The 25000-nt window shown below is 45.2% G+C and overlaps 1 protein-coding gene across 3 annotated transcripts in view; it reads left to right on the forward strand.

Moving 5' to 3' along the window:
* The window catches only part of si (sucrase-isomaltase), a 115677-nt gene that overhangs the window by 59861 nt on the left and 30816 nt on the right, over positions 1–25000 (forward strand). For all 3 annotated transcript variants that reach the window (XM_065000538.1, XM_065000539.1, XM_065000540.1), the window contains exons 18-30: positions 3398–3552; positions 3785–3869; positions 7911–7967; positions 11666–11790; positions 12270–12358; positions 12983–13032; positions 13133–13300; positions 17364–17522; positions 17728–17934; positions 18142–18296; positions 18644–18812; positions 19800–19896; positions 24872–24984. In XM_065000538.1, the coding sequence (XP_064856610.1) occupies positions 3398–3552; positions 3785–3869; positions 7911–7967; positions 11666–11790; positions 12270–12358; positions 12983–13032; positions 13133–13300; positions 17364–17522; positions 17728–17934; positions 18142–18296; positions 18644–18812; positions 19800–19896; positions 24872–24984 (1629 nt within the window). The remainder of the gene's footprint in view (positions 1–3397; positions 3553–3784; positions 3870–7910; positions 7968–11665; positions 11791–12269; positions 12359–12982; positions 13033–13132; positions 13301–17363; positions 17523–17727; positions 17935–18141; positions 18297–18643; positions 18813–19799; positions 19897–24871; positions 24985–25000) is intronic.

Consider the following 25000-nt stretch of genomic DNA (forward strand, 5'->3'; position numbering starts at 1 on the left):
GAGAGAGAACTACTGACCATATATACACCTTACACACACTAATTAATAAACACGTCCACCAAAAAAAAGAGGGTAAAATCTTTGCTTGCTTTATTGACTTTAAAAAAGCATTTGATTCGATTTGGCACAAAGGGCTATTCTACAAAATTCTACAAAGTGGGCTTGGTGGTAAGGTGTATGACTTAATAAAATGTATGTACACAGAAAACAAGTGTGCAATAAAAATCAAAACCAAAGAACAGAATTTTTTTCACAATGTCGAGGTGTGAGACAAGGCTGCAATTTGAGTCCAAATCTTTTCAACATTTATATCAATGAATTAGCAGACATGTTGGACCAATCTCCAGCCCCAGGACTCACACTATTTGACACAGAGGTGAAATACCTGCTATATGCTGATGACTTGGTACTTCTATCACCAACCAAAGAAGGTCTTCAACAAAACATTAATATTCTGGAGCAATATTGCCATAATTGGGCCCTGGCAGTAAATTTCCAAAAAACTAAAATCATGATTTTCCAAAAAAAACCGAGATGTCAAAAACACAAATGTAAATTCACCCTGAACAATACCTTAATTGAACACACAAAAAATTACACCTACCTTGGTCTGACCATATCTGCATCGGGAAACTTTAATATGGCAGTGAATGCACTCAACGAAAAAGCCCGCAGAGCAATGTATGCAATAAAAATGAAATTATTCAAAATCAACATCCCAATTCAAATTTGGACTAAAATATTTGACAGTGTAATCCTACCAATAGCACTTTATGGAAGTGAAGTTTGGGGGCCACTCAATAAAATGGATTTTAAAATGTGGGACAAACATCCAATTGAAGCCCTACATGCAGAATTCTGTCGGAAAATCCTACAAGTCCAGAGAAATACACCAACTAATGCATGTAGGGCAGAATTGGGCCGTTTTCCAGTAATAATGAAGATACAGAAAGATCATTAAAATTTTGGCTACATCTAAATTCAAGTCCAAATTCGAGTCTGCAATTTAAAGCACTTCAAGCCCAAGAGCTGAGCCCAGAAACGAGTCCTCTCAGTCAGCTGGTGTTGGACCTCACCAACCAAGCAGACACCAGCACTGCTTCAAAAGAAAGAATTCCAATAAGCAAAATCATGAACCAATTAAAGGAATCATATTTACAATACTGGAAAAACGAAACAAAATCTGACCCTAAACAGAGAATATGAATTGGCTGATTATCTCTACTCTGTCAGAGATACGAAGCAGAGACAGATCCTTACCAAGTACAGGCTGAGTGACCACCGATTGGCAATAGAAACCGGCAGACATAAAAAGACATGGCTACCCAAAGAGGAGCGTGTATGTGGTCACTGCATGACAGGGGAGGTAGAGACAGAGATGCACTTTCTCCTTTACTGTGATAAATATTCATCACAAAGAGATTCATTATTCACAGAAATGACTACATATATTCCAAATTTTACAAATTGAACCCAGAGGAAAACTAAGAATACTCATGGGCTTAAGGAGCAATGGCTCCTCTTGCAGCCAAATACGTTTTTTCCTGCCATAGCCTGAGGGACACTGAATAATAACATCTGCATAGTAAACAGTAACTTACTTATTATTACTATTATTGTTATTACTATAATTATTAATGTTTATCATTCCAAATATGGTTGGTAATTGTAGTGATAACAGTTTAGTGATGGTAGTAGTAGTCGTAGTAATGATGATTGTAGTTGTAGTATTGATATAAAGAAGATGACCGTTATTTAGTTATAAGTTAGTTATAGTTTCATTTTCCATAATTTGATTTTATATTTATTACATTTCTACTATTGACTGTTACCATTTTATTGTTATTATTTCTGTATTTAAATTTGTATTATTATTTACTACCATTTTATATTATTATTTGCTATCATTTATAATTTTGTTACAATGTATATTGTATACATTGTTGCTTTGGCAATATTGACACAATGTTTTTCATGCCAATAAAGCAGCTTGAATTTGAGAGACACAGAGACAGAAAGAGAGAGAGAGACACAGAGAGAGAGAGAGAGACACACAGAGAGAGAGAGAGAGACACAGAGAGAGACACAGAGAGAGAGAGAGAGACACAGAGAGAGAGAGAGAGGGGTTAGAGAGAGAGAGAGAGAGAGAGAGCGAGAGAGAGAGAGAGAGAGAGAGCGAGAGAGAGAGAGGGGTTAGAGAGAGAGAGAGAGAGAGAGAGAGAGAGAGAGAGAGAGAGAGGGGTTAGAGAGAGAGAGAGAGAGAGAGAGAGAGAGAGAGAGAGAGAGAGAGAGAGCGAGAGAGAGCGAGAGAGAGAGAGAGAGAGAGAGAGAGAGAGAAAGAGAGAGAGAGAGAGAGAGGGAGAGAGAGAGAGAGAGAGAGAAAGAGCGAGAGCGAGAGGAGAGAGAGAGAGAGAGAGAGAGAGAGAGAGAGAGAGAGAAAGAGCGAGAGAGAGAGAGAGAGAGAGAGCGAGAGAGAGAGAGAGCGAGAGAGAGAGAGAGAGAGAGAAAGAGCGAGAGCGAGAGAGGAGAGAGAGAGAGAGAGAGAGAGAGAGAGAGAGAGAGAGAGAGAGAGAGAGAAAGAGAGAGAGAGAGAGAGAGAGAGAGAGAGAGAGAGAGAGAGAGAGAGAGAGAGAGAGAGAGAGAGAGAGAGAGAGAGAGAGAGAGAGAGAGAGAGAGAGAGAGAGAGAAAGAGAGAGGAGAGAGAGAGAGAGAGAGAGAGAGAGAGGGAGGGAGAGGAGAGAGAGAGAAAGAGAGAGAGAGAGAGAGAGAGAGAGAGAGAGAGAGAGAGAGAGAGAGAGAGAGAGAGATGGAGGGAGAATGGAGAGGCCTTCTGCCGGCAGACAGGATATTTTGATGAATCTGACGAGAGATTCACACTAAATGAGACGGATAATGTTTGACCTTTGCCCTAATCACTTCTCTCATCAGAAGGTCACACAAGTCCTAGACATTCCTCTTTCTCTGTTGTCTCTCTGGCCTGATTTCTTATGTGTTCTCTCCCTCTTCAGCTGGATTCACCTCTTTCTCTTTTTCTGTTCTTTCTGTTCACTTATCTTTTGAGTGTGTTGTTGTTGATTACGAAGTGTCATCATGGTGGTTATAAATCCCTGCTCTCCCTCTCTCCTTCCCTCCCTCCCTCTCTTCCTACCCTCCTTCCCTCCCTCCTTCCCTCCCTCATTCCTTCCTTCTCTCCCTCTCTCCTTCTCTCCCTCTCTCTCCTTACCTCCCACATTCCTTCCTTCCCCCTTCCCTCCCTCCCTCGCTCTCTCCTTCCCTCCCTCATTCCTTCCTTCTCTCCTTACCTCCCTCCCTCCCTCATTCCTTCCCTCCCTCCCTCCCTCCCTCCCTCCCTCCCTCCCTCCCTCCCTCCCTCCCTTCCCCGTCCTCCCTCCCCCAGCCCCAGGACCCGGCAGCGTTTGGTGTAGACTCACTGCTGTTGAATACCTCTAAACATTACCTGAATATCCGGTACACCCTTCTCCCCTACCTCTACACCCTCTTCTACAAGGCTCACACTACCGGGGACACCGTGGTCCGGCCCGTCATGCACGAGTAAGTGTCATCACTTCCTGTTGATCTTGGTAGCAGTTTCTCCCAGGCTCAGATCAGGAATACCATCATCTTCCTCAAGTCCACAAGGACGAACACTGACCCAACTGACCAGAGTTTAGAGGCAACTTTATTTTTTTTCGGAAACAATGCATGGATGTTACAAAAACAACCACTGATCGGTCCACATGAATAACCCCCCCTCTCCCCCCCTCTCCCTCTGTCCGTTTCCCAGGTTCTACTCTGACAGTAACACCTGGACAGTGGACCGCCAGTTCCTCTGGGGGAAACACCTGCTCATCACACCTGTACTGGACCCTGTGAGTCCATGTACTGGTTCAGGCTCAGTGAACTAGACTAGCTCCGTTTCATACTACGACACACAGATAATATTTCACATTTTATTTGAAATTATCAACAAACAAAAAAAACCTTGAGAGAAGATATCTCTCTCTTAACACACACACACACACACACACACACACACACACACACACACACACACACACACACACACACTAGTTGACCTCCATTGGAACAAGCACATAACGTGACACACACACACTAGTTGACCTCCGTTGGGACAAGCGCATAACATGACACACACACACGCACACACACACAGCCACACACACACTAGTTGAACTCCGTTGGGACAAGCACAAGACATGACACACACACTAGTTGACCTCCGTTGGGACAAGCACAAGACATGACACACACACACACAGACACACACACAGTAGTTGAGCTCCGTTGGGACAAGCACATAACATGACACACACACTAGTTGACCTCCATTGGGACAAGCACATAACATGGGATTTACTTTCCGTCCTCCCTCTCTATTTTCTCTTTCATTTCCTCCTTTTTCCCCCGCCGCACTAATGAGAGCACTGACCTCATTACAAGCAGATTAGAAGCGCAGATACATTGTGTGCGTGCGTGTGTGTGTGTGTGTCATGTTAGGCGCTTGTCCCAACGGAGGTCACCTAGTGTGTGTGTGTGTGTGTGTGTGTGTGTGTGTGTGTGTGTGTGTGTGTGTGTGTGTGTGTGTGTGTGTGTGTGTGTGTGTGTGTGTGTGTGTGTGTGTACTCAATAGTTTTTGTGTATGCGCCAAAGAGTTTGTATGTAGGCATTTGTACATATGAGTGTGTGTGTGCATGTCCGTGTGTATTTGCACGAGTGTGTGTGTGTGTGTGTGTGTGTGTGTGTGTGTGTGTGTGTGTGTGTGTGTGTTTTGCGAGTGCAGATAGATTGTGGTCATGTTAAAAGTGGCCAGCTGATTAATAAGCAATTTAGCATGGCCTCTGGTGAATTAGAGACAAGCAAAGTGGGGCTCCAGTCTGAATATAATAACTGTAATCAGAGTGAAAAGGTTGTCATGCCAGCAGAGAGAAGGGAGAAGCCCAAGCTTGACTTCTCCTTGGGGATACAGAGAGGATGTCATCTAAAAAGGCAAACGTTGTGTAATAATTCAGGCTTATGTAATAAGTTGTTAATTGACATCAAGACATAACTTGTGTGAAAGATCATGTTCTTTGTTGGTCCTTCACAGGGCTTTTCATCTCTCTCTCTCTCTCTCTCTCTCTCTCGCTCTCTCTCTCTCTCTCTCTCTCTCTCTCTCTCTCTTCTCTTCCTCTCTAACTTGCAGTACCTACTCTCTCCTCTCCTCTCTTCCTCTCTAACTTACAGTACCTCCTCTCTCCTCTCCTCTCTTCCTCTCTAACTTACAGTACCTCCTCTCTCCTCTCCTTCTGTGTCTCTGTCTCTTTCTCCAACTTACCTCCTCTCTTCATCCTTCCTCTCTTTCCCCCTCTCTCTCTCTTCCTCTCTAACTTACAGTACCTCCTCTCCTTCTCTGTCTCTCTCTCTAACTTATCTACTCTCTCTTTCTCCCCAGTACCTCCTCATTCCTCTCTTTCTCCCTCACAGTACCTCCTCTCTGTCTAATGATGTCTAGGGGCTAAGTGTAAGATCAGAGTGGATCTCTTAACATTGATCTCTCCAGCGCCTTGATAGACTGGGGAGGTCTAGCCCTGTCTGCCCGAGTCCATCCCCATACCTCTCCTCGTCTCTCCTTCCATCACTCTCCTCTTTTCATCCCTTCTTCAAAAGCAGCTGCTCTCGTCTCCACTGCATGCTCTAAATCAAGTACACTCTCAAACCTCTGAACTCATTTCCCTCTCTCTCTCTCTCTCTCTCTCTCTCTCTCTCTCTCTCTCTCTCTCTCTCTCTCTCTCTCTCTCTATATATATATATATATATACTGCCCCTTCTCTCTATCTTTCTCCATTATATATCCACCTTACCCTCTCTGTTTTTTTATGCAAGTCAGTTAAGAAGAAATTCTTACTTACATTGATGGCCTACCGGGGAAAAGTGGGTTAGGTGCCTTGCTCAGGGGCAGAACAACAGATTTATATCTTGTCAACTCGGGGATTCGAGCTAGCAACCTTCCGGTTACTGGACCAATGCTCTAACCACTAGGCTAACCTGCCGCTACCTGCTACCTTTCCCATAATATTTAGTGGTATCACTCTAACCTGAGACCAATGTATGAGTCTCGAGCCCAGGTTCAGATCTTCCCTCTATTCAACTTGCCTCGTCACTCCAAATGAGGATCGAGCCCTCTGTCCCTTTCAATTACTGTTAGGATTAATGGCAGCGTTAACAGTTCCTCTGCATTAGTCAAGCTGCTGACTGATGCTAGCTATGAATGAGTCAGCCAGCAGTTAACGATGTGCAGATAGCAGCTATAATTCACCTGTATCATGTCTGAGGGTTTTCGCTTGTGGGAAAAGATGGGGATTTCCTGGAACTGTGGATGATATCAGAAAAAAATAAGATTTCTGTATTACACAATTCAGCAGTATAAAGACCAAGGAAGCCTCTTCTTCTTATTCTTCTCCTGCTTCTTCTTCTTCTCCTGCTTCTTCTTCTTCTTCTTCTTCTGCTTCTTCTTCTGCTTCTTCCTTTTCTTCTTCTTATTCTTCTGCTTCTTCTTCTTCTGCTTCTTCTTCTTCTACTGCTTCTTCTTCTTTTTCTGCTTCTTCTGCTTCTTCTGCTTCTTCTTCTTCCTTTTCTTCTTCTTCTTCTTCTTCTTCTTCTTCTTCTGCTTCTTCTTCTTCTGCTTCTTCTTCTTCTACTGCTTCTTCTTCTTTTTCTGCTTCTTCTGCTTCTTCTGCTTCTTCTTCTTCCTTTTCTTCTTCTTCTTCTTCTTCTTCTTCTGCTTCTTCTTCTTCTTCTTCTTTTCTGCTTCTTATTCTTCTGCTTCTTCTTCTTCTGCTTCTTCTTTTTCCTTTTATTCTTCTTCTGATTCTTCTGCTTCTTCTGCTTCTTCCTTTTCTTCTTCTTCTTCTTCTTCTTCTTCTTCTTCTTCTTCTTCTGCTGCTTCTTCTTCTTTTTCTGCTTCTTCTTCTTCTTCTTCTGCTTCTTCTTCTTCTTCTTCTGCGTCTTCTTCTTCTGCTTCTTTACACTTGCCTCTACCACAATACACATGGAAATATTGGACTATAAATTGTGCCTTCCTGTATTATACTGGTGCTAAAATGTTTATTCTATTCTACTGGGCCATTTACTTTATGTTCCTGTTGTGATTTTTTTACTGTTTATTTTTGTTGTTTCATGGTCGAGAAGGAACCTGCAGTAAGCATTTTGTTGGATGGTGTAAAAAAAATGCATATTCCGTACTGTACATACAACTAATACTACTTGAAACTTCTTCTTCTTGACCACTTTTGTCCATCCCCTCTTTCTTCTCCTCTTCATATAATTGCCTCTCTCCGATCCCTAATGACAGGGTTCTGTAGAACATTAAAGGGGACAAGGCAGGCCAGTGGAACAAATGGTGTCAGCGGTGGCTTTAAAGTTAGAGAGAGGAGAACTTGTGGTGTTCACAGACGGCATGCTTTACCATCGCTCTGCTTGAAAAGGACACATCATTCTCTTTCTCTCTATTTTTTTCATTCCCTCTGTTCTTTTTCTCTGTTTCATCTCTCTGTTCTCTCTGTGTTCCCGTCTGTCAGCAGGACAGTGAACACAGTTAAGACAGCTCTATCAAAGGACAGCCGCTTGGTTATCGATTACTCATGTCTGCCGCCCTACAATCCTCAAAGGCCATTGTCCATCTCTTGATGGTGCCTTTGCTTTTGATTGTGACCCCACATCCAGTTGTGATGCAGGCATAACTTCAACCAAACCCTGATCCTCTACTGTTAGAACATTGCCAAGGCTGTTTAGTTTTTGGAATGGCCATGTTGTGTGGAGAGAAATAGGGAGAAGTCTGCTCAACCAATTACCTCATATGGTGTTTGTTTTGCCCTTGCCCTTGCTGATGCGTGATTGGTTGATTTCTGCAGGGGGTGGAGTGGATCGATGCCTACGTCCCAGACGCTGTGTGGTTTGACTATGAAAAGGTGAGCATTCTGTTTATTTCATCTTTTCTTCCTTCCTAGAAAGACATGAAAAAGGAGTAGACTATTTACAAGAACTTTACATAAAGCACACTGGAGAAGAGAACCACTGCTGTACTATATCATTCAGATTCAGAGGGATAGAGATAAGGGAGCAAATATGTAGGAAGAAGGACAGAGGAGACACTAGAAAGAGAATCTCCCTGTCTCATTGATTAAAGGGGTGTTGAGATCCTGCGGGACCTTATTTGGGCATCACACAGCTGTGTAAAGAGCTTCTGATCAGATGAGAGTTTAGATTGGTTTCCTCGCTGCTGCGCCTTGTCCTGGTGGGTCCAATGAGGTTACGGGGGTGGGAGGAGGAAGGGGTGCGGTGTAGTCAATTAGGAGGAAAAAGGTACCTAACAGGAGAGGAAAGAAGGAGAGATGTTGGATGAGATGAGAGGAACAGGAAGAGAGATGTTGGAGGAGATGAGAGGAACAGGAGGAGAGATGTTGGTGGAGATGAGAGGAACATGAGGAGAGATGTTGGAGGAGATGAGGGGAACAGGAGCAGAGATATTGGAGGAGATGAGAGGAACATGAGGAGAGATGTTGGAGGAGATGAGGGGAACAGGAGCAGAGATATTGGAGGAGATGAGAGGAACAGGAGGAGAGATATTGGAGGAGATGAGAGGAACATGAGGAGAGATATTGGACGAGATGAGAGGAACATGAGGAGAGATGTTGGAGGAGATGAGGGGAACAGGAGGAGAGATCTTGGAGGAGATGAGAGGAACAGGAGGAGAGATGTTGGAGGAGATGAGGGGAACAGGAGGAGAGATATTGGAGGAGATGAGAGGAACAGGAGGAGAGATTTTGGAGGAGATGAGGGGAACAGGAGGAGAGATATTGGAGGAGATAAGAGGAACAGGAGGAGAGATCTTGGAGGAGATGAGAGGAACAGGAAGAGAGATGTTGGAGGAGATGAGAGGAACATGAGGAGATATTTTGGAGGAGATGAGAGGAACAGGAGGAGATATTTTGGAGGAGATGAGAGGAACAGGAGGAGAGATATTGGAGGAGACGAGAGGAACAGGAGGAGAGATGTTGGAGGAGATGAGGGGAACAGGAGGAGAGATATTGGAGGAGATGAGAGGAACAGGAGGAGATATTTTGGAGGAGATGAGAGGAACAGGAGGAGAGATGTTGGAGGAGATGAGGGGAACAGGAGGAGAGATATTGGAGGAGATGAGAGGAACAGGAGGAGAGATGTTGGAGGAGATGAGAGGAACAGGAGGAGAGATGTTGGAGGAGATTAGAGGAACAGGAGGAGATGTGTTTCTGGAGATGAAAGAAACAGGAGGAGAGATGTTGGAGGAGATGAGGGGAACAGGAGGAGATGTGTTGGTGGAGATGAGAGGAACAGGAGGAGAGATGTTGGAGGAGATGAGAGGAACAGGAAGAGAGATGTTGGTGGAGATGAGAGGAACAGGAGGAGAGATGTTGGAGGAGATGAGGGGAACAGGAGGAGAGATATTGGAGGAGATGAGAGGAACAGGAGGAGAGATGTTGGAGGAGATTAGAGGAACAGGAGGAGATGTGTTTCTGGAGATGAAAGGAACAGGAGGAGAGATGTTGGAGGAGATGAGGGGAACAGGAGGAGATGTGTTGGTGGAGATGAGAGGAACAGGAGGAGAGATATTGGAGGAGATGAGGGGAACATGAGGAGATGTGTTTCTGGAGATGAAAGGAACAGGAGGAGAGCTGTTGGAGGAGAGATGTTGGAGGAGATGAGAGGAACAGGAGGAGAGAAAATGGAGGAGATGAGAGTAAAAGGAGAAGACAAAATGAGAGGATAGGATAAGAGGAAAGAGAAGGGGAAGATGAGTTGAGGAAGGGGAGGAGAGGAGGAGGAAGACATGTTGAGGTGGGGGAGTGGAGGAGAGGGAGGAGTGGAAGAGGAAGACGAGTTGCGGAGGGGGAGGAGTGGAAGAGGGAACAAGTTGAGAAGGTACGGTATAGAGCAGGGGGAGGAGTTGAGGAGGGGGAGGAGTGGAAGAGGGAACACGTTGAGAAGGTACGGTATAGAGCAGGGTGAAGAGTTGAGGAGGGTGAAGAGAAGAGGGAACACGTTGAGAAGGTACGGTATAGAGCAGGGTGAAGAGTTGAGGAGGGGGAGGAGAAGAGGGAACACGTTGAGAAGGTACGGTATAGAGCAGGGGGAGGAGTTGAGGAGGGGAGGAGAAGAGGGAACACGTTGAGAAGGTACGGTATAGAGCAGGGGGAAGAGTTGAGGAGGGGGAGGAGAAGAGGGAACACGTTGAGAAGGTACGGTATAGAGCAGGGGGAGGAGTTGAGGAGGGGGAGGAGTGGAAGAGGGAACAAGTTGAGAAGGTACGGTATAGAGCAGGGGGAGGAGTTGAGGAGGGTGAAGAGAAGAGGGAAGCAGGAGGAAGACAAGTTGAGGAGGGGAGGAGTGGAGGAGGGGAAGAGGAAGAGGAGTGGAGGGGGGAGTGGGGGAGGAGTGGAGGAGGGGAAGAGGAAGAGGAGTGGAGGGGGAGTGGGGGAGGGGGAGGAGTGGAAGAGGAAGACGAGTTGCGGAGGGGGAGGAGTGGAAGAGGGAACACGTTGAGAAGGTACGGTATCGAGCAGGGGGAGGAGTTGAGGAGGTTGAAGAGAAGAGGGAAGCAGGAGGAAGACAAGTTGAGGAGGGGGAGGAGTGGAGGAGGGGAAGAGGAAGAGGAGTGGAGGGGGGAGTGGGGGAGGAGTGGAGGAGGGGAAGAGGAAGAGGAGTGGAGGGGGGAGGGGGAGGAGTAGAGGAGGGGAAGAGGAAGAGGAGTGGAGGGGGAGTGGGGGAGTGGGAGGAGTGGAAGAGGAAGATGAGTTGCGGAGGGGGAGGAGTGGAAGAGGAAGACAAGTTGAGGAGAGGGAGGAGTGGAGGAGGGGAAGAGGAAGAGGAGTGGAGGGGGTAGTGGGGGGGGGGAGGAGTGGAAGAGGGGAAGAGGAAGAGGAGTGGAGGGGGGGAGTGGGGGAGGGGAGGAGTGGAAGAGGAAGACAAGTTGAGGAGGGGAGGATTGGAAGAGGAAGACAAGTTGAGGAGAGGGAGGATTGGAAGAGGAAGACGAGAGGAGAGGAGGAGTGGGGGAGGAAAGGGGGAGGAGGGGGAAGTGAAAGAGGAAGACAAGTGGAGGGGAGGAGTGGAGGGGGAGGAGGGGGAGGAGGGGGAGGGGGAGGAGGGGAGCACTACTTAGCACTGACAATGAGGCGATGCGATCTGAAATTACTTCTAGACGCTCTAGTGACTCCCTGCTCTCTCTCTCTACCTCCATATCCCAGATGGAGAATAGAGAATGAGAGAGAGAGAAGAAGTGCTCTAAATTGTCCTGAGCTGGTCTGAACATTCCGTCCTTAGGATGTTAGAAATTAATTGAGGTTTGGAATTTTTCTTTGAGCTGCTGTGCTGTGTAACTGTGTGTGTGTGTGTGTGTGTGTGTGAGAGCAAAAGTGAGCTATTTTAGTATGAGAAGGCAAAATACCCTCATGGACAGAGATAGGCAAGGGGGCTTTAGGACAATCATCTCTCAGTCTCTCACTCCATCTCTGTCCTCAATACAGGTATATCTACTGTATGTATAAGAACATGTTATTCTGCCCTTCTGCCCAGCGTACTTTATGTTGTGCTTTTCAACTAGTTGATTATTTTCCCATTGACCAATCAGGAAGAGCGAATTACATTACGTAAGAAGCATGTTCTGATGTACCTGCCTGCAGACAAGCTTGGTTTACACATCAGGGGCGGAGCTATTTTACCTATTCAGAGACCTGCGGTCACAACTGTTTACAGGTACACACATCCATGAACGATTGCACAGTCATGCACAATATAAGTAAACAATAAGGCCTGAGGAGTGCCTGGATACAGCCCTTGGCAGTGGTATATTGGCCATATACCACAAACCCCTGAGGTCCTGATTGCTTAAGTATACTGTGTCTGCTATTAAAAACAGTTTTGTCATACACGTGGTATACGGTCTGATATACCACAGCTTTGAGCCAATCAGCATTCAGGGTTCGAACTGCCAAGTTTATACATATTAAACAACTTCAAAGGGGTTCATTTCCCTTTTTGATTTTAGTTCCTTGAAAAAAATTGTGACGTGTGTGTGTGTGTCTGTGTCTGTGTGTCTGTGTCTGTGTGTCTGTGTGTGTGTGTGTGTGTGTGTGTGTGTGTGTGTGTGTGTGTGTGTGTGTGTGTGTGTGTGTGTGTGTGTGTGTGTGTGTGTCTGTGTCTGTGTGTGTGTGTGTGTGTGTGTGTCCCCTCAGCCGGCGTAACCCCATGGGTCTGATCGTTGCGCTCGATGACAACAACAGAGCAGCAGGAGAGCTATTCTGGGATGACGGAGACTCTCGAGGTATTTTAACAAAGTCAGACGGAGTTAGTGTGTATGTGTGTCTACATGTGTGTGTCTATGTTTGTGTTTGTGTGTGTGTTTGTGTGCATAGATGTTTGTGTGTAGGAGCACAACTGTAGTTTAGAAATGGGGGGTAGCATATACAGTACCAGTTAAAAGTTTGAACACACCTACTCATTAGTTGTTTTTTCTTAATTGTTTGACTATTTTCTACATTGTAGAATAATAGAGAAGACGTCAAAACTATGAAATAGCACATGTAGTTTCCAAAAATCATGTAGTAACCAAAACAGTGTTTCTTGGGAAGATGAGGACTTGCTTGTATAATTCAACTCCCCCATCTCTCTCTCTCTCTCTCTCTCTGTCTCTCTCTCTCTCTCTCTCTCTCTCTCTCTCTCTCTGTGTCTCTCTCTTTCTGTGTCTCTCTCTCTCTGTGTCTCTCTCTCTCTCTCTGTGTCTCTCTCTTTCTGTGTCTCTCTCTCTGTGTGTCTCTCTCTTTCTGTGTCTCTCTCTCTCTGTGTCTCTCTCTCTCTCTTTCTGTGTCTCTCTCTCTCTGTGTCTCTCTCTCTATCTCTCTCTCTCTCTCTCTCTCTCTCTCTATGTCTCTCTCTCTCTCTCTCGCAGACACCGTTGAAACTGGCAACTACATGCACTACCAGTTCTCTTTGAACAATGTAAGTAGATGTTATTAATGATAACAAAACAAGTCAAATCTCACCTAAGATCAGTTTCTAGGTATAACGTCATTCTACTCTGTATGTTCTCTCTCTGCAGGGCGAGTTGACCATCCAGGTGATGCATTCTGGGTACAGTGACCCAAACAACCTGAAGTTTGAGAACATCACCGTGTTGGGAGTCTCCAGCCCCCCCATGACTGTCAATGTTACCCACAACAACAACAATGTCGTCGTATCTACTTTCAAATACGACACCGTCAAGCAGGTAACCAAGGCTGCTGTTGCTACCCAACATACATGACTCTCACAGATACAGTGGAGCGGAGGACCTTGAGATAACTACCTATCCCCCCCACCAGTTCTATCTTTCTGTATTTATCTTACCTTAGTGAGAAACCAAGCCCAACATAAGCAGTAGGAGAAGATACGTTCATATAATTCAGTTCAAGGTTAGTCTTCCAGAGGAAGATATGGAAGTAAATGTTCTACATTATGGTCAGGAAAGAGGTACTAACATGGTGGTAGGTAGGTATGATAGAGGTACTAACATGGTAGGTAGGTAAGTAGGTATGATAGAGGTACTAACATGGTAGATAGGTAGGTATGATTGAGGTACTAACATGGTGGTAGGTAGGTATGATAGAGGTACTAACATGGTGGTAGGTAGGTATGATAGAGGTACTAACATGGTTGGTAGGTAGGTAGGTAGGTATGATAGAGGTACTAACATGGTGGTAGGTAGGTATGATAGAGCTACTAACATGGTGGTAGGTAGGTATGATAGAGGTACTAACATGGTGGTAGGTAGGTATGATAGAGGTAATAACATGGTAGGTAGGTATGATAGAGATACTAACATGGTAGGTAGGTAGGTAGGTAGGTATGTATGATAGAGGTACTAACATGGTGGTAGGTAGGTATGATAGAGGTACTAACATGGTGGTAGGTAGGTATGATAGAGGTTCTAACATGGTAGGTAGGTATGATAGAGGTACTAACATGGTAGGTAGGTAGGTAGGTATGATAGAGGTACTAACATGGTAGGTAGGTAGGTAGGTAGGTATGATAGAGGTACTAACATGGTGGTAGGTAGGTATGATAGAGGTACTAACATGGTGGTAGGTAGATATGATAGAGGTACTAACATGGTAGGTAGGTATGATAGAGGTACTAACATGGTGGTAGGTAGGTATGATAGAGGTACTAACATGGTGGTAGGTAGGTATGATAGAGGTACTAACATGGTGGTAGGTAGGTTTGATAGCGGTACTAACATGGTAGGTAGGTTTGAAAGTGGTACTAACACGGTAGGTAGGTATGATAGAGGTACTAACATGGTAGGCAGGCAGGATGGAGGTACTAACATGGTAGGTGGTATAATAGAGGTACTAACATGGTAGGTATGTTTCAGGTACTAATATGGTAGGTAGGTATGATAGAGGTACTAACATGGTAGGTAGGTATGATATAGGTACTATTACCATGGTGGTAGGTATGATATAGGTACTAACATGGTAGGTATGATTCAGGTACTAACATGGTAGGTATGATAGAGGTACTAACATTGTAGGTAGGTAGGATAGAGGTACTAACATGGTAGGTAGGTATGATTGAGGTACTAACATGGTAGGTAGGTATGATAGAGGTATTAACATGGTAGGTATGATATAGGTACTACTACCATGGTGGTAGGTAGGTATGATAGAGGTACTAACATGGTAGGTAGGTATGATAGAGGTACTAACATGGTAGGTAGGTATGATATAGGTACTACTACCATGGTGGTAGGTATGATAGAGGTACTAACATGGTAGGTATGATTCAGGTACTAACATGGTAGGTATGATAGAGGTACTAACATTGTAGGTAGGTAGGATAGAGGTACTAACATGGTAGGTAGGTATGATTGAGGTACTAACATGGTAGGTAGGTATGATAGAGGTATTAACATGGTAGGTATGATATAGGTACTACTACCATGGTGATATGTAGGTATGATAGAGGTACTAACATGGTAGGTAGGTATGATAGAGGTACTAACATGGTAGGTAGGTATGATAGAGTTACTAACGTGGTAGGTAGGTACGATAGAGGTACAAACATTGTAGATATGGTTGAGGTACTAACATGGTAGATAGGTATGTTAGATGTACTAACATGGTAGGTAGGTATGATAGAGGTACTAACATGGTAGGTAGGTGTGATAGAGGTAACTTCTAATATGGTGGTAGATAGGTATGATAGAGGTACTAACATGGTAGGTAGGTGTGATAGAGGTACTAACATTGTAGGTATGGTTGAGGTACTAACATGGTAGGTACAATAGAGGTACTAACATTGTAGGTATGATTGGGGTACTAACATGGTAGGTATGATAAAGGTACTAACATAGTAGGTAGGTATGATTGAGGTACTAACATGGTAGGTAGGTGTGATAGAGGTAACTACTAACATGTTGGTAGGTAGGTGTGATAGAGGTACTAACATGGTAGGTAGGTGTGATAGAGGTAACTACTAACATGTTGGTAGGTAGGTATGATAGAGCTACTAACATGGTGGTAGGTATGATAGAGCTACTAACATGGCGGTAGGTAGGTATGATAGAGGTACTAACATGGTAGGTAGGTGTGATAGAGGTACCTACTAACATGGTGGTAGGTAGGATAGAGGTACAAACATGGTAGGTAGGTATGATATAGGTACTAACACGGTAGGTATGATTGAGGTATTAACATGGTAGGTTGGTATGATAGAGGTATTAACATGGTGGTAGATAGGTATGATAGGGGTACTAACATGGTGGTAGGTAGGTAGGTAGGTAGGTAGGTAGGTAGGTAGGTGTAGGTAGGTAGGTAGGTAGGTAAAAGCGTTAGCTAAACCTCAAGACACTGACATACCAGGGTTACCTACAGTATAACCTGTCAGGAGGAATTGTCTTTATTGGGATTTGTCTATTTCAGCCACACTCATTGCTGACAGTTGTATTAAATTGTTTACCCAGCCATGCAATCTCCATAGACAAACATTGACATTAAAATGGCTTTACTGAAGAGCTCATAGGATGCCACGTTTCCAACAGGTCAGTTTGTCAAGTTTCTGCCCTGCTAGAGCTGCCCCGGTCAACTTTAAGCACTGATATTTCAGGGCGGCCGGTAGCCTACTGGTTAGAGCTTTGGGCCAGTAACCGAAAGGTAGCTGTATCGAATCACTGAGCTGACAAAGTCAAAATCTGTTGTTCTGCTCCTGAACGGGGCAGTTAATTAACCCACTTTTCCCCAGTAGGCCGTCATTGTAAATAAGAATTTGTTTTTAACTGACTTGCCTAGTTAAAGAAAGGTTCAATAAAATACAAATGTAGAGCAACAACGGCTCAGCCGCGAAGTGGCAGGCCACACAAGCTCCTGCTTCTTTCCTCAGGTTGCAACACTCACTACCAAGTTCCAAACTGCCTCTGGGAGTAACGTCAGCACTATAACTTTTCGTCTGGAGCTTCATGAACTGGGTTTCCATGGACGAGCAGCCGCACACAAGCCTAACATCACCGTGAGCAGTGCCAAACGTCGGCTTGATTTGTGTAAAGCTTCCCACCATTGGACTCTGAGCAGTGGAAACACATTTTCTGGAGGAATGAATCACGCCTCACCATCTGGCCGTCTGACGGACGAATCTGGGTTTGGCGGATGCCAGGACAACACTACCTGCCCAAAAGCGTAGCGCCAACTGTAAAGTTTGGTGGATGATTAATAATAGTCTGGCGCTGTTGTTCATGGTTCAGGCCCCTTAGTTCCAGTGAAGGGAAATCTTAACAGCATACAATGACATTCTAGACTATTCTGTGCCTCCAACTTTGTGGCAACAGTTTGGGGGAAGGTCCTTTCCTGTTACAGCATGACAATGTCCCCGAGCACAAAGCGAGGTTCACACAGAAATGGTTTGTTGAGATCGGTGTGGAAGAACTTCAACCCCATCCAACACCTTTGGGATGAATTGTAAAGCCGACTGCAAGCCAGGCTTAATCACCTAACATTAGTGCCTGACCTCATTAATGCTCTTGTGGCTGAATGGAAGTAAGTCCCAAAGCAATGTTCCAGCATCTAGTGGAACGTCTTCCCAGAAGAGTGGAGGCTTTTATAGCAGCAAAGTGGGGAGCAACTCCATATTAATGCATAAGAACAGCCCTTAGCCGTGGTTTATTGGCCATAGTCCACACCCCATCATGACTTATTGCTTAAATATACTCTCTGTCTCTCACTTTGTCCCCCCACCCATCTCGCTCCCCCTCTGTCACCTATCTCCCCCTTCCCTCCCCCCTCCTCTCTTGGTCCTAGGTGTTGTATCTGAAAGATTTGAATCTGATTCTGGGTCAGAACTACACAGTGCGATGGGACCAGGTCAGTGATCCAGTGCCAGAGACCCAGCGCTTTGACTGCTACCCAGAGCCCGACAGTGACGAGACCAAGTGTAGGGCCAGGGGCTGCATCTGGGGGGTGGGTCTCAAAAACACACACACACACACACACACACACACACACACACACACACACACACACACACACACACACACACACACACACACACACACACCACACACACACACACACACACACACACACACACACACACTCAGTTCCTCCGAAAGGTATTTAATCAAAACACCCATGTTGATACTTTGAATGTCTCTCTCCTGACCAGACGTCTCCCACTGAGGGCGTCCCGTGGTGTTACTACCCTGAAGACTATGGTTACACCGCTACCACGGTGATAGAGCAACCTTCTGGCTGGAGCTTCGACATCATGCGGAACGCTGGGCTCCGGAGCAGCGGGAGACCAGAATCTCCAGACATAAACTCTCTCAGAGTGGAGATCAAATACCACAGTGCAGACCTACTGCAGTTTAAGGTTCCTTCCCTCTTATGACTGAAAGATTGGAATGACTCAGTTAGTGTCACATGGTACTCATCTGTCTGTCTGTCTGTCTGTCTGTCTGTCTGTCTGTCTGTCTGTCTGTCTGTCTGTCTGTCTGTCTGTCTGTCTGTCTGTCTGTCTGTCTGTCTGTCTGTCTGTCTGTCTGTCTGTCTGACTCTCTGTCTCTCTCTCTTTGTCTAGATCTATGACCCTACAAATAAGCGATTTGAGGTTCCTGTCCCCCTTAATGTCCCCTCCACCCCAGAGACAGATGAGACCAAGAGACTTTATATTGTCCAGGTCAAAAAACAGCCTTTTGGCATCCAGGTCATCAGAAAGAGCACTGGCACATTAATGTAAGTGACCTCCCTCATAGCAACAGTCCCTGGATGCTAACTCCACCATAGATCTGAGAATGGGGTACAAACAATGACTACAATGGTGAAGGATGAATAACATTTCCACTCTTCGTCACATGCTATTTCTGTCTCTGTCTCTGTCTCTCTCTCTCTCTCTCTCTCTCTCTCTCTCTCTCTCTCTCTCTCTCTCTCTCTCTCTCTCTCTCTTTCTCTCTCTCTGTCCTTGTCTCTCTCTCTCTCTCTCTCTCTCTCTCCCGCTCTCTCTCTCTCTCTCTTTCTGTCGCTCTGTCTCTCTGTCTCTCTGTCTCTCTGTCTCTCTCTCTCTCTCTCTGTCTCTCTCTCAGATGGGACTCTGCGTTGCCAGGCTTTACCTTCTCAGATCTGTTCATCCAGGTGTCAACACGTCTGTCTTCAGATTATGTCTATGGCTTTGGAGAGACAGAACACACCTCATACAAACACGATCTCAACTATAATACCTGGGGCATGTTCGCAAAGGACCAGCCTCCTGGGGTGAGTCACTCGCACACACATACACACACAAACATACACACACACACACACACACACACACACACACACACACACACACACACACACACACACACACACACACAGACAGACACACACACACACACACACACACACACACACACACACACACACACACAGTCCCAAACAGAGTAGACATTATATTAAATTGAAAACTTCCTATCAGTGTCTGTTGGCATTTGACCAGATGGACCAGTATAATCATGACATTCATAATGCCCAACACATGCAGGGCCAAGAAGTCTGCTCGTGGCTGCTTTATCCTGTTTAATTGCTGAGCTGTTATGACAACTCCACAGGGTAATGCAGTGTGTATGTTCCCCTCTTGAGCCTCTCCTATGTGTGTGTGTGTGTGTGTGTGTGGGGGGTGGATGGGTGGGTGTGCTCGTGCGTTTTTGTGTGATTGTGTGTGTCGTCATTAGCTGTCAGTCCTTGTTAGAGCTAACAACCTTTCTCTTCTGACTCGTGACATCACGCCACATCCTTATGCCACCAGGAATTTATATATTTTTCTCCACAGAGGGAACTCAGCATTCAATCTATATCTATGCCTCCACAGAGGGAACTCAGTATCCAGTCTCTCTTTCTGCCTCCACAGAGGGAACTCAGTATCCAGTCTCTATCTCTGCCTCCACAGAGGGAACTCAGTATCCAGTCTCTCTCTCTGCCTCCACAGAGGGAACCCAGTATCTAGTTTCCATCTGTGCCTCCACAGAGGGAACTCAGTATCCAGTCTCTATCTCTGCCTCCACAGAGGGAACTCAGTATCCAGTCTCTCTCTCTGCCTCCACAGAGGGAACCCAGTATCTAGTTTCCATCTGTGCCTCCACAGAGGGAACTCAGTATCCAGTCTCTATCTGTGCCTCCACTCAAATTAACTCTGTGACTCTCTGGGATCTAATGCATCATTTTTAATCTCCGTCTCTCTCTCTTTCTCTCCCGGTACAGTATAAGTTGAATGGCTATGGTGTGCATCCCTTTTATATGGGTCTAGAGACGACCGCCGATGCTCATGGTGTACTACTGCTGAACAGCAACGCTATGGGTGAGGACAACGCAGACATTCACACACACACACTTTATGTGCCTGGCCATATGCACACAGTCATATTCATCCATGTATATGTATGTGAACGTGTGAGGACGTTTTAGTATATGTCCTTCTGACAGAATGTACAGTATATAACTTACATCATTCGAGACAATTCTGCATAGCACACACTGAAAAGAGTCACATGCTTCTCTCCTTCTGGACCAGACTGAATAAAGAACTTTGCTGAAGAACTTTCTGTATCCAGGCATGAAACAATACTGGTGTCATAGAATATAGGACAATGTTTTTCAGTCCTTCGGATAAGACTGTCTGCGAAATGACTGAAATGTGACTGTTAAATGTAATGATACTCAAATTAAATAAAAATGTATTGGTCGCATGAACATATTTAGCAGATGTTATCGGTCACATAAACACATGCTGTCGGGAGATCAAATATTTGATACACTGCCGATTTTGCAGGTTTTCCTATTTACAAAGCATGTAGAGGTCTGTATTTTTTTTAAATTAGCATTTTATTGCATGACATAAGTATTTAATACATCAGAAAAGCAGAACTAAATATTTGGTAAAGAAACCTTTGTTTGAAATTACAGAGATCATACGTTTCCTGTAGTTCTCGACCAGGTTTGCACACACTGCAGCAGGGATTTTGGCCCACTCCTCCATACAGACCTTCTCCAGATCCTTCAGGTTTCGGGGCTGTCGCTGGGCAACACTGACTTTCAGCTCCCTCCAAAGATTTTCTATTGGGTTCAGGTTAGGTTAGGCTGGATACTGGCTAGGCCACTCCAGGACCTTGCGATGCTTCTTACGCAGCCACTCCTTAGTTGCCCTGGCTGTGTGTTTCGGGTCGTTGTCATGCTGGAAGACCCAGCCATGACCCATCTTCAATGCTCTTACTGAGGGAAGGAGGTTGTTGGCCAAGATCTTGCGATACATGGCCTGATCCATCCTCCCCTCAATACGGTGCAGTCGTCCTGTCCCCTTTGCAGAAAAGCATCCCCAAAGAATGATGTTTCCACCTCCATGCTTCACGGTTGGGATGGTGTTCTTGGGGTTGTACTCATCCTTCTTCTTCCTCCAAACACGGCGAGTGGAGTTTAGTCCAAAAAGCTCTATTTTGGTCTCATCAGACCACATGACCTTCTCCCATTCCTCCACTGGATCATCCAGATGGTCATTGGCAAACTTCAGACGGGCCTGGACATGCGCTGGCTTGAGCAGGGGGACCTTGCGTGCGCCGCAGTATTTTAATCCATGACGGCGTAGTCTGTTACTAATGGTTTTCTTTGAGACTGTGGTCCCAGCTCTCTTCAGGTCATTGACCAGGTCCTGCCGTGTAGTTCTGGGCTAATCCCTCACCTTCCTCATGATCATTGATGCCCCACGAGGTGAGATCTTGCATGGAGCCCCAGACCGAGGGTGATTGACCATCATCTTGAACTTCTTCCATTTTCTAATAATTGCGCCAACAGTTGTTGCCTTCTCACCAAGCTGCTTGCCTATTGTCCTGTAGCCCATCCCAGCCTTGTGCAGGTCTACAATTGTATCCCTGATGTCCTAACACAGCTCTCTGGTCTTGGCCATTGTGGAGAGGTTGGAGTCCTTCACTTTTTCCACATTATGTTACGTTACAGCCTTATACTAAATTGATTAAATAGTTTTTTTTATACATCAATCTACACACAGATCCTCATAGTTTTTTCCTCTTCCGTATTGTTTTCCTCAGATTGGCTTTGTTCAAGTCTCCAGCTACAATACATGCAACTTCAGGATATGAGGTTTACAGGATGATTACAGTTTGCATAAAGTTCAGTGTAGTTCCTCGAGAGCCATTGTGGTATCGGCTTGAGGGGGAATATGACGATGACCGAAGATAATTATTGCGGGAGGTGATGCGGACGGCATTTTATTGTGATGTATTCTAGGTCGGTTCTACCCCCCATCCATCTCTCTCTCTTAGTTGTTCTCTCTGTATTGGCATTGGAATGTGACTTCAGATCTTTCGGAGCATTAGCAGTCTCTGCCTCCCTCTAACACACCCACTCATTTCCCCTTCTCTATCTCTCTCTCTTTCTTTCTCTCTCTCTCTGTTCATAGGAGTAACATCATGAATTTGGTCAGTGTCAGTGGTGGATAAGGAGAGAGGAGGGATGTTGAGTGGTTGAGACAGACCATCAGATGCAGGAAATCAGCCCAAAATACAAATAAAAGGCTAATTATTTGTAATGTAACTCACTCAGCTGTGTCCCACAAGTAATACAACTACCGGTTAGAACACATAGTCTTATCTCAAATGTTTTAGTATCATTTTAACAAATATTCCAAACAACAATGCATTGGCAGGGCAATTCAAGCAAAGCCAATATGCGGTGATATTGTACTGGTACTGTTTTTAATAGGTTATGTTAAAGAGAATTCTGATCTCAGCTGATTTTGACTCAGAAAAGATTGGTGACCACTCTCATAGGAGAACCCTTTTTGGTTCTAGTACAATCTTGTTTGGTTCCAGGTAGAACCCTTTTGGGTTCCATGTAGAATCCTTTCCACAGAGGGTTCTACCTGGAACCAAAATGGTTCTTCAAAGAGTTCTCCTATGGAGGCTGCTGAAGAACCCTTTTAAGTTCTGGATAAGCACCTATTTTTCTAACTACAGCTCAAAACACCCTCTTTCTACAGATGTAGTATCTTAATTTGAGCCAGTTTGCTACAGAAGGGAAATAATCATTCAGCAACCGGAAACAACAGGCCTACTACTGTTGTGTCATCTGCAAATGTAATGATGGTGTTGGAGTCTGCTTGGCCGTGCAGTCATGAGTGAACAGGGAGTACAGGAGGGGACTGAGCACGCAACCATGAGGGGCCCCTGTGTTGAGGATCAGCGTGGCTGGGGGCGGCCCTTCAGGAAGTCCAGGATCCAGTTGCAGAGGGAGGTGTTTAGTTCCAGGGTCCTTAGCTTTGAGGGTACTATGGTGTTGAACGCTGAGCTGTAGTCAATGAATAGCATTCTCACATAGGTGTTCCTTTTGTCCAGGTGGGAAAGGATAGTGTGGAGTGCAATAGAGATTGCATCATCTGTGGATCTATTGGGGCGGTATGCAAATTGGAGTGGGTCTAGGGTTTCTGGGATAATGGTGCTGATGTGAGCCTTGACCAGCCAGTCAGTAGTCATTTTGGCAGGTTACCATAGTGTTCTTGGGAACAGGCACTATGGTGGTCTGCTTAAAACATGTTGGCATTACAGACTCGGTCAGGGAGAGGTTCGGAGAGCATGATCACACAGTCTTCCAGAACAGCTGGTGCACTCATGCATGTTTCAGTGTTATTTGCCTCGAAGCAAGCATAGAAGTAGTTTAGCTTGTCTGGTAGGCTTGTGTCACTGGGCAGCTCTCGGCTCTGCTTCCCTTTGTAGTCTGTAATGTTTCAGTGTTATTTGCCTGGAAGAAAGCATAGAAGTAGTTTAGCTCATCGTGTAGTACGATTCGATCTTAGTCCTGTATTGAAGCTTTGCCTGTTTGATGGTTCTTTGGAGGGCATAGTGGGATATCTTATATGCTTCCTTCCGGGTTAGAGTCCCGCTCCTTGAATCCATCAGCTCTAGCCTTTAGCTCAGTGAGGATGCTACCTGTAATCCATGGCTTCTGATTGGGGTATGTACGTATGGTCACTGTGGGGACGACATCATCGATGCACTTATTGATGAAGCCAATGACTGATGTGGTGTACTCCTCAATGCCATCGGAGGAATCCCCGGAACATATTCCAGTCTGTGATAGCAAAACAGTCCTGTAGTTTAGGATCTGCTTCATCTGATCACTTTTTTCTTGATCTCGTCACGGGTGCTTCCTGCTTTAATTTTTGCTTGTAATCAGGAATCAGGAGGATATAATTATGGTCAGATTTGCCAAATTGAGGGCGAGAAAGAGCTTTGTATGCGTCTCTGTGTGCGGAGTATAGGTGGTCCAGAGATCTTTATCCTCTGGTTGCTCATTTAACAAAGTCCCCGGCTACTAGGAGCGCTGCCTCTGGGTGAACGTTTTCTTGTTTGCTTATGGCGGAATACAGCTCATTCAATGCTGTCTTAGTGCCTCTGATTGTGGTGCTTTGTAAACAGCTACGAAGAATACAGATGAAAACTCTCTAGGTAGATAGTGTGGTCTACAGCTAGTCATGAGATAGTCTATCTTCCTTAGATATCGTGCACCAGCTGTTATTTACAAAAATACATTGCTGTTCTATCCTGCCGGTACAGCGTATAACCAGCCAGCTGTATGTTGATAGTGTCGTCGTTCAGCCACGACTCCGTGAAGCATAAGATGTTACAGTTTTTAATGTCCTGCTGGTAGTTTAATCTTACGAGTAGCGCGTCAATTTTATTCTCCAAAGATTGCGCGTTTGCTAGCAGAATGGAAGGCAGTGGGGGTTTATTCGATCGCCTGCAAATTCTCAGAAGGCAGCCCCGCCCTTTGGCCCCTGTTTCTCTGCCTCCTCTTCATGCAAATGACAGGGATTTGGGCCTGTTCCCGAGAAAGCAGTATATCCTTCGCATCGGATTCGTCAGAGTCGAGAAAGGAAAAATATTATTCTGCCAGTCCGCGGTGAACCATCGCGGTCCTGATGTCCAGAAGTTATTTTCAGTCATAAGAGACGGTAGTAGCAACATTATGTACAAAATAAGTTACAAAATAAGTTACAATCAACACAAATAAGCGAACAAAAAAAGCACACTGGGTTGGGTACACGTAAAACATCTGCCTTCCTCTCCGGCGCCATCTTACTCAAGGACCCCTTTCTAACTCCAGCTCAAACATACCCTTTCTACGTACAGTGTGTCTCCTTTGTTTTGTTTCATTTCAAGGACATACTGGCATCATGTAATATAAATTGCAAAATGGTCCTTTGTTGACCTTAGAGGAATATATATAAATATTTACATTCACTGACCTTTAACCTTTGAAACTAGATGTGACCTTCCAGCCGACCCCTGCCCTGACCTATCGTACCCTGGGGGGCATCCTGGACTTCTACATTGTGATGGGACCCACCCCAGAACTGGTGGTGGAGGAGTATACTGCCGTAAGTCTCTGTGTGT

This window comes from Oncorhynchus nerka, linkage group LG14, assembly GCF_034236695.1.
Source record: "Oncorhynchus nerka isolate Pitt River linkage group LG14, Oner_Uvic_2.0, whole genome shotgun sequence".
NCBI lineage: Eukaryota > Metazoa > Chordata > Actinopteri > Salmoniformes > Salmonidae > Oncorhynchus > Oncorhynchus nerka.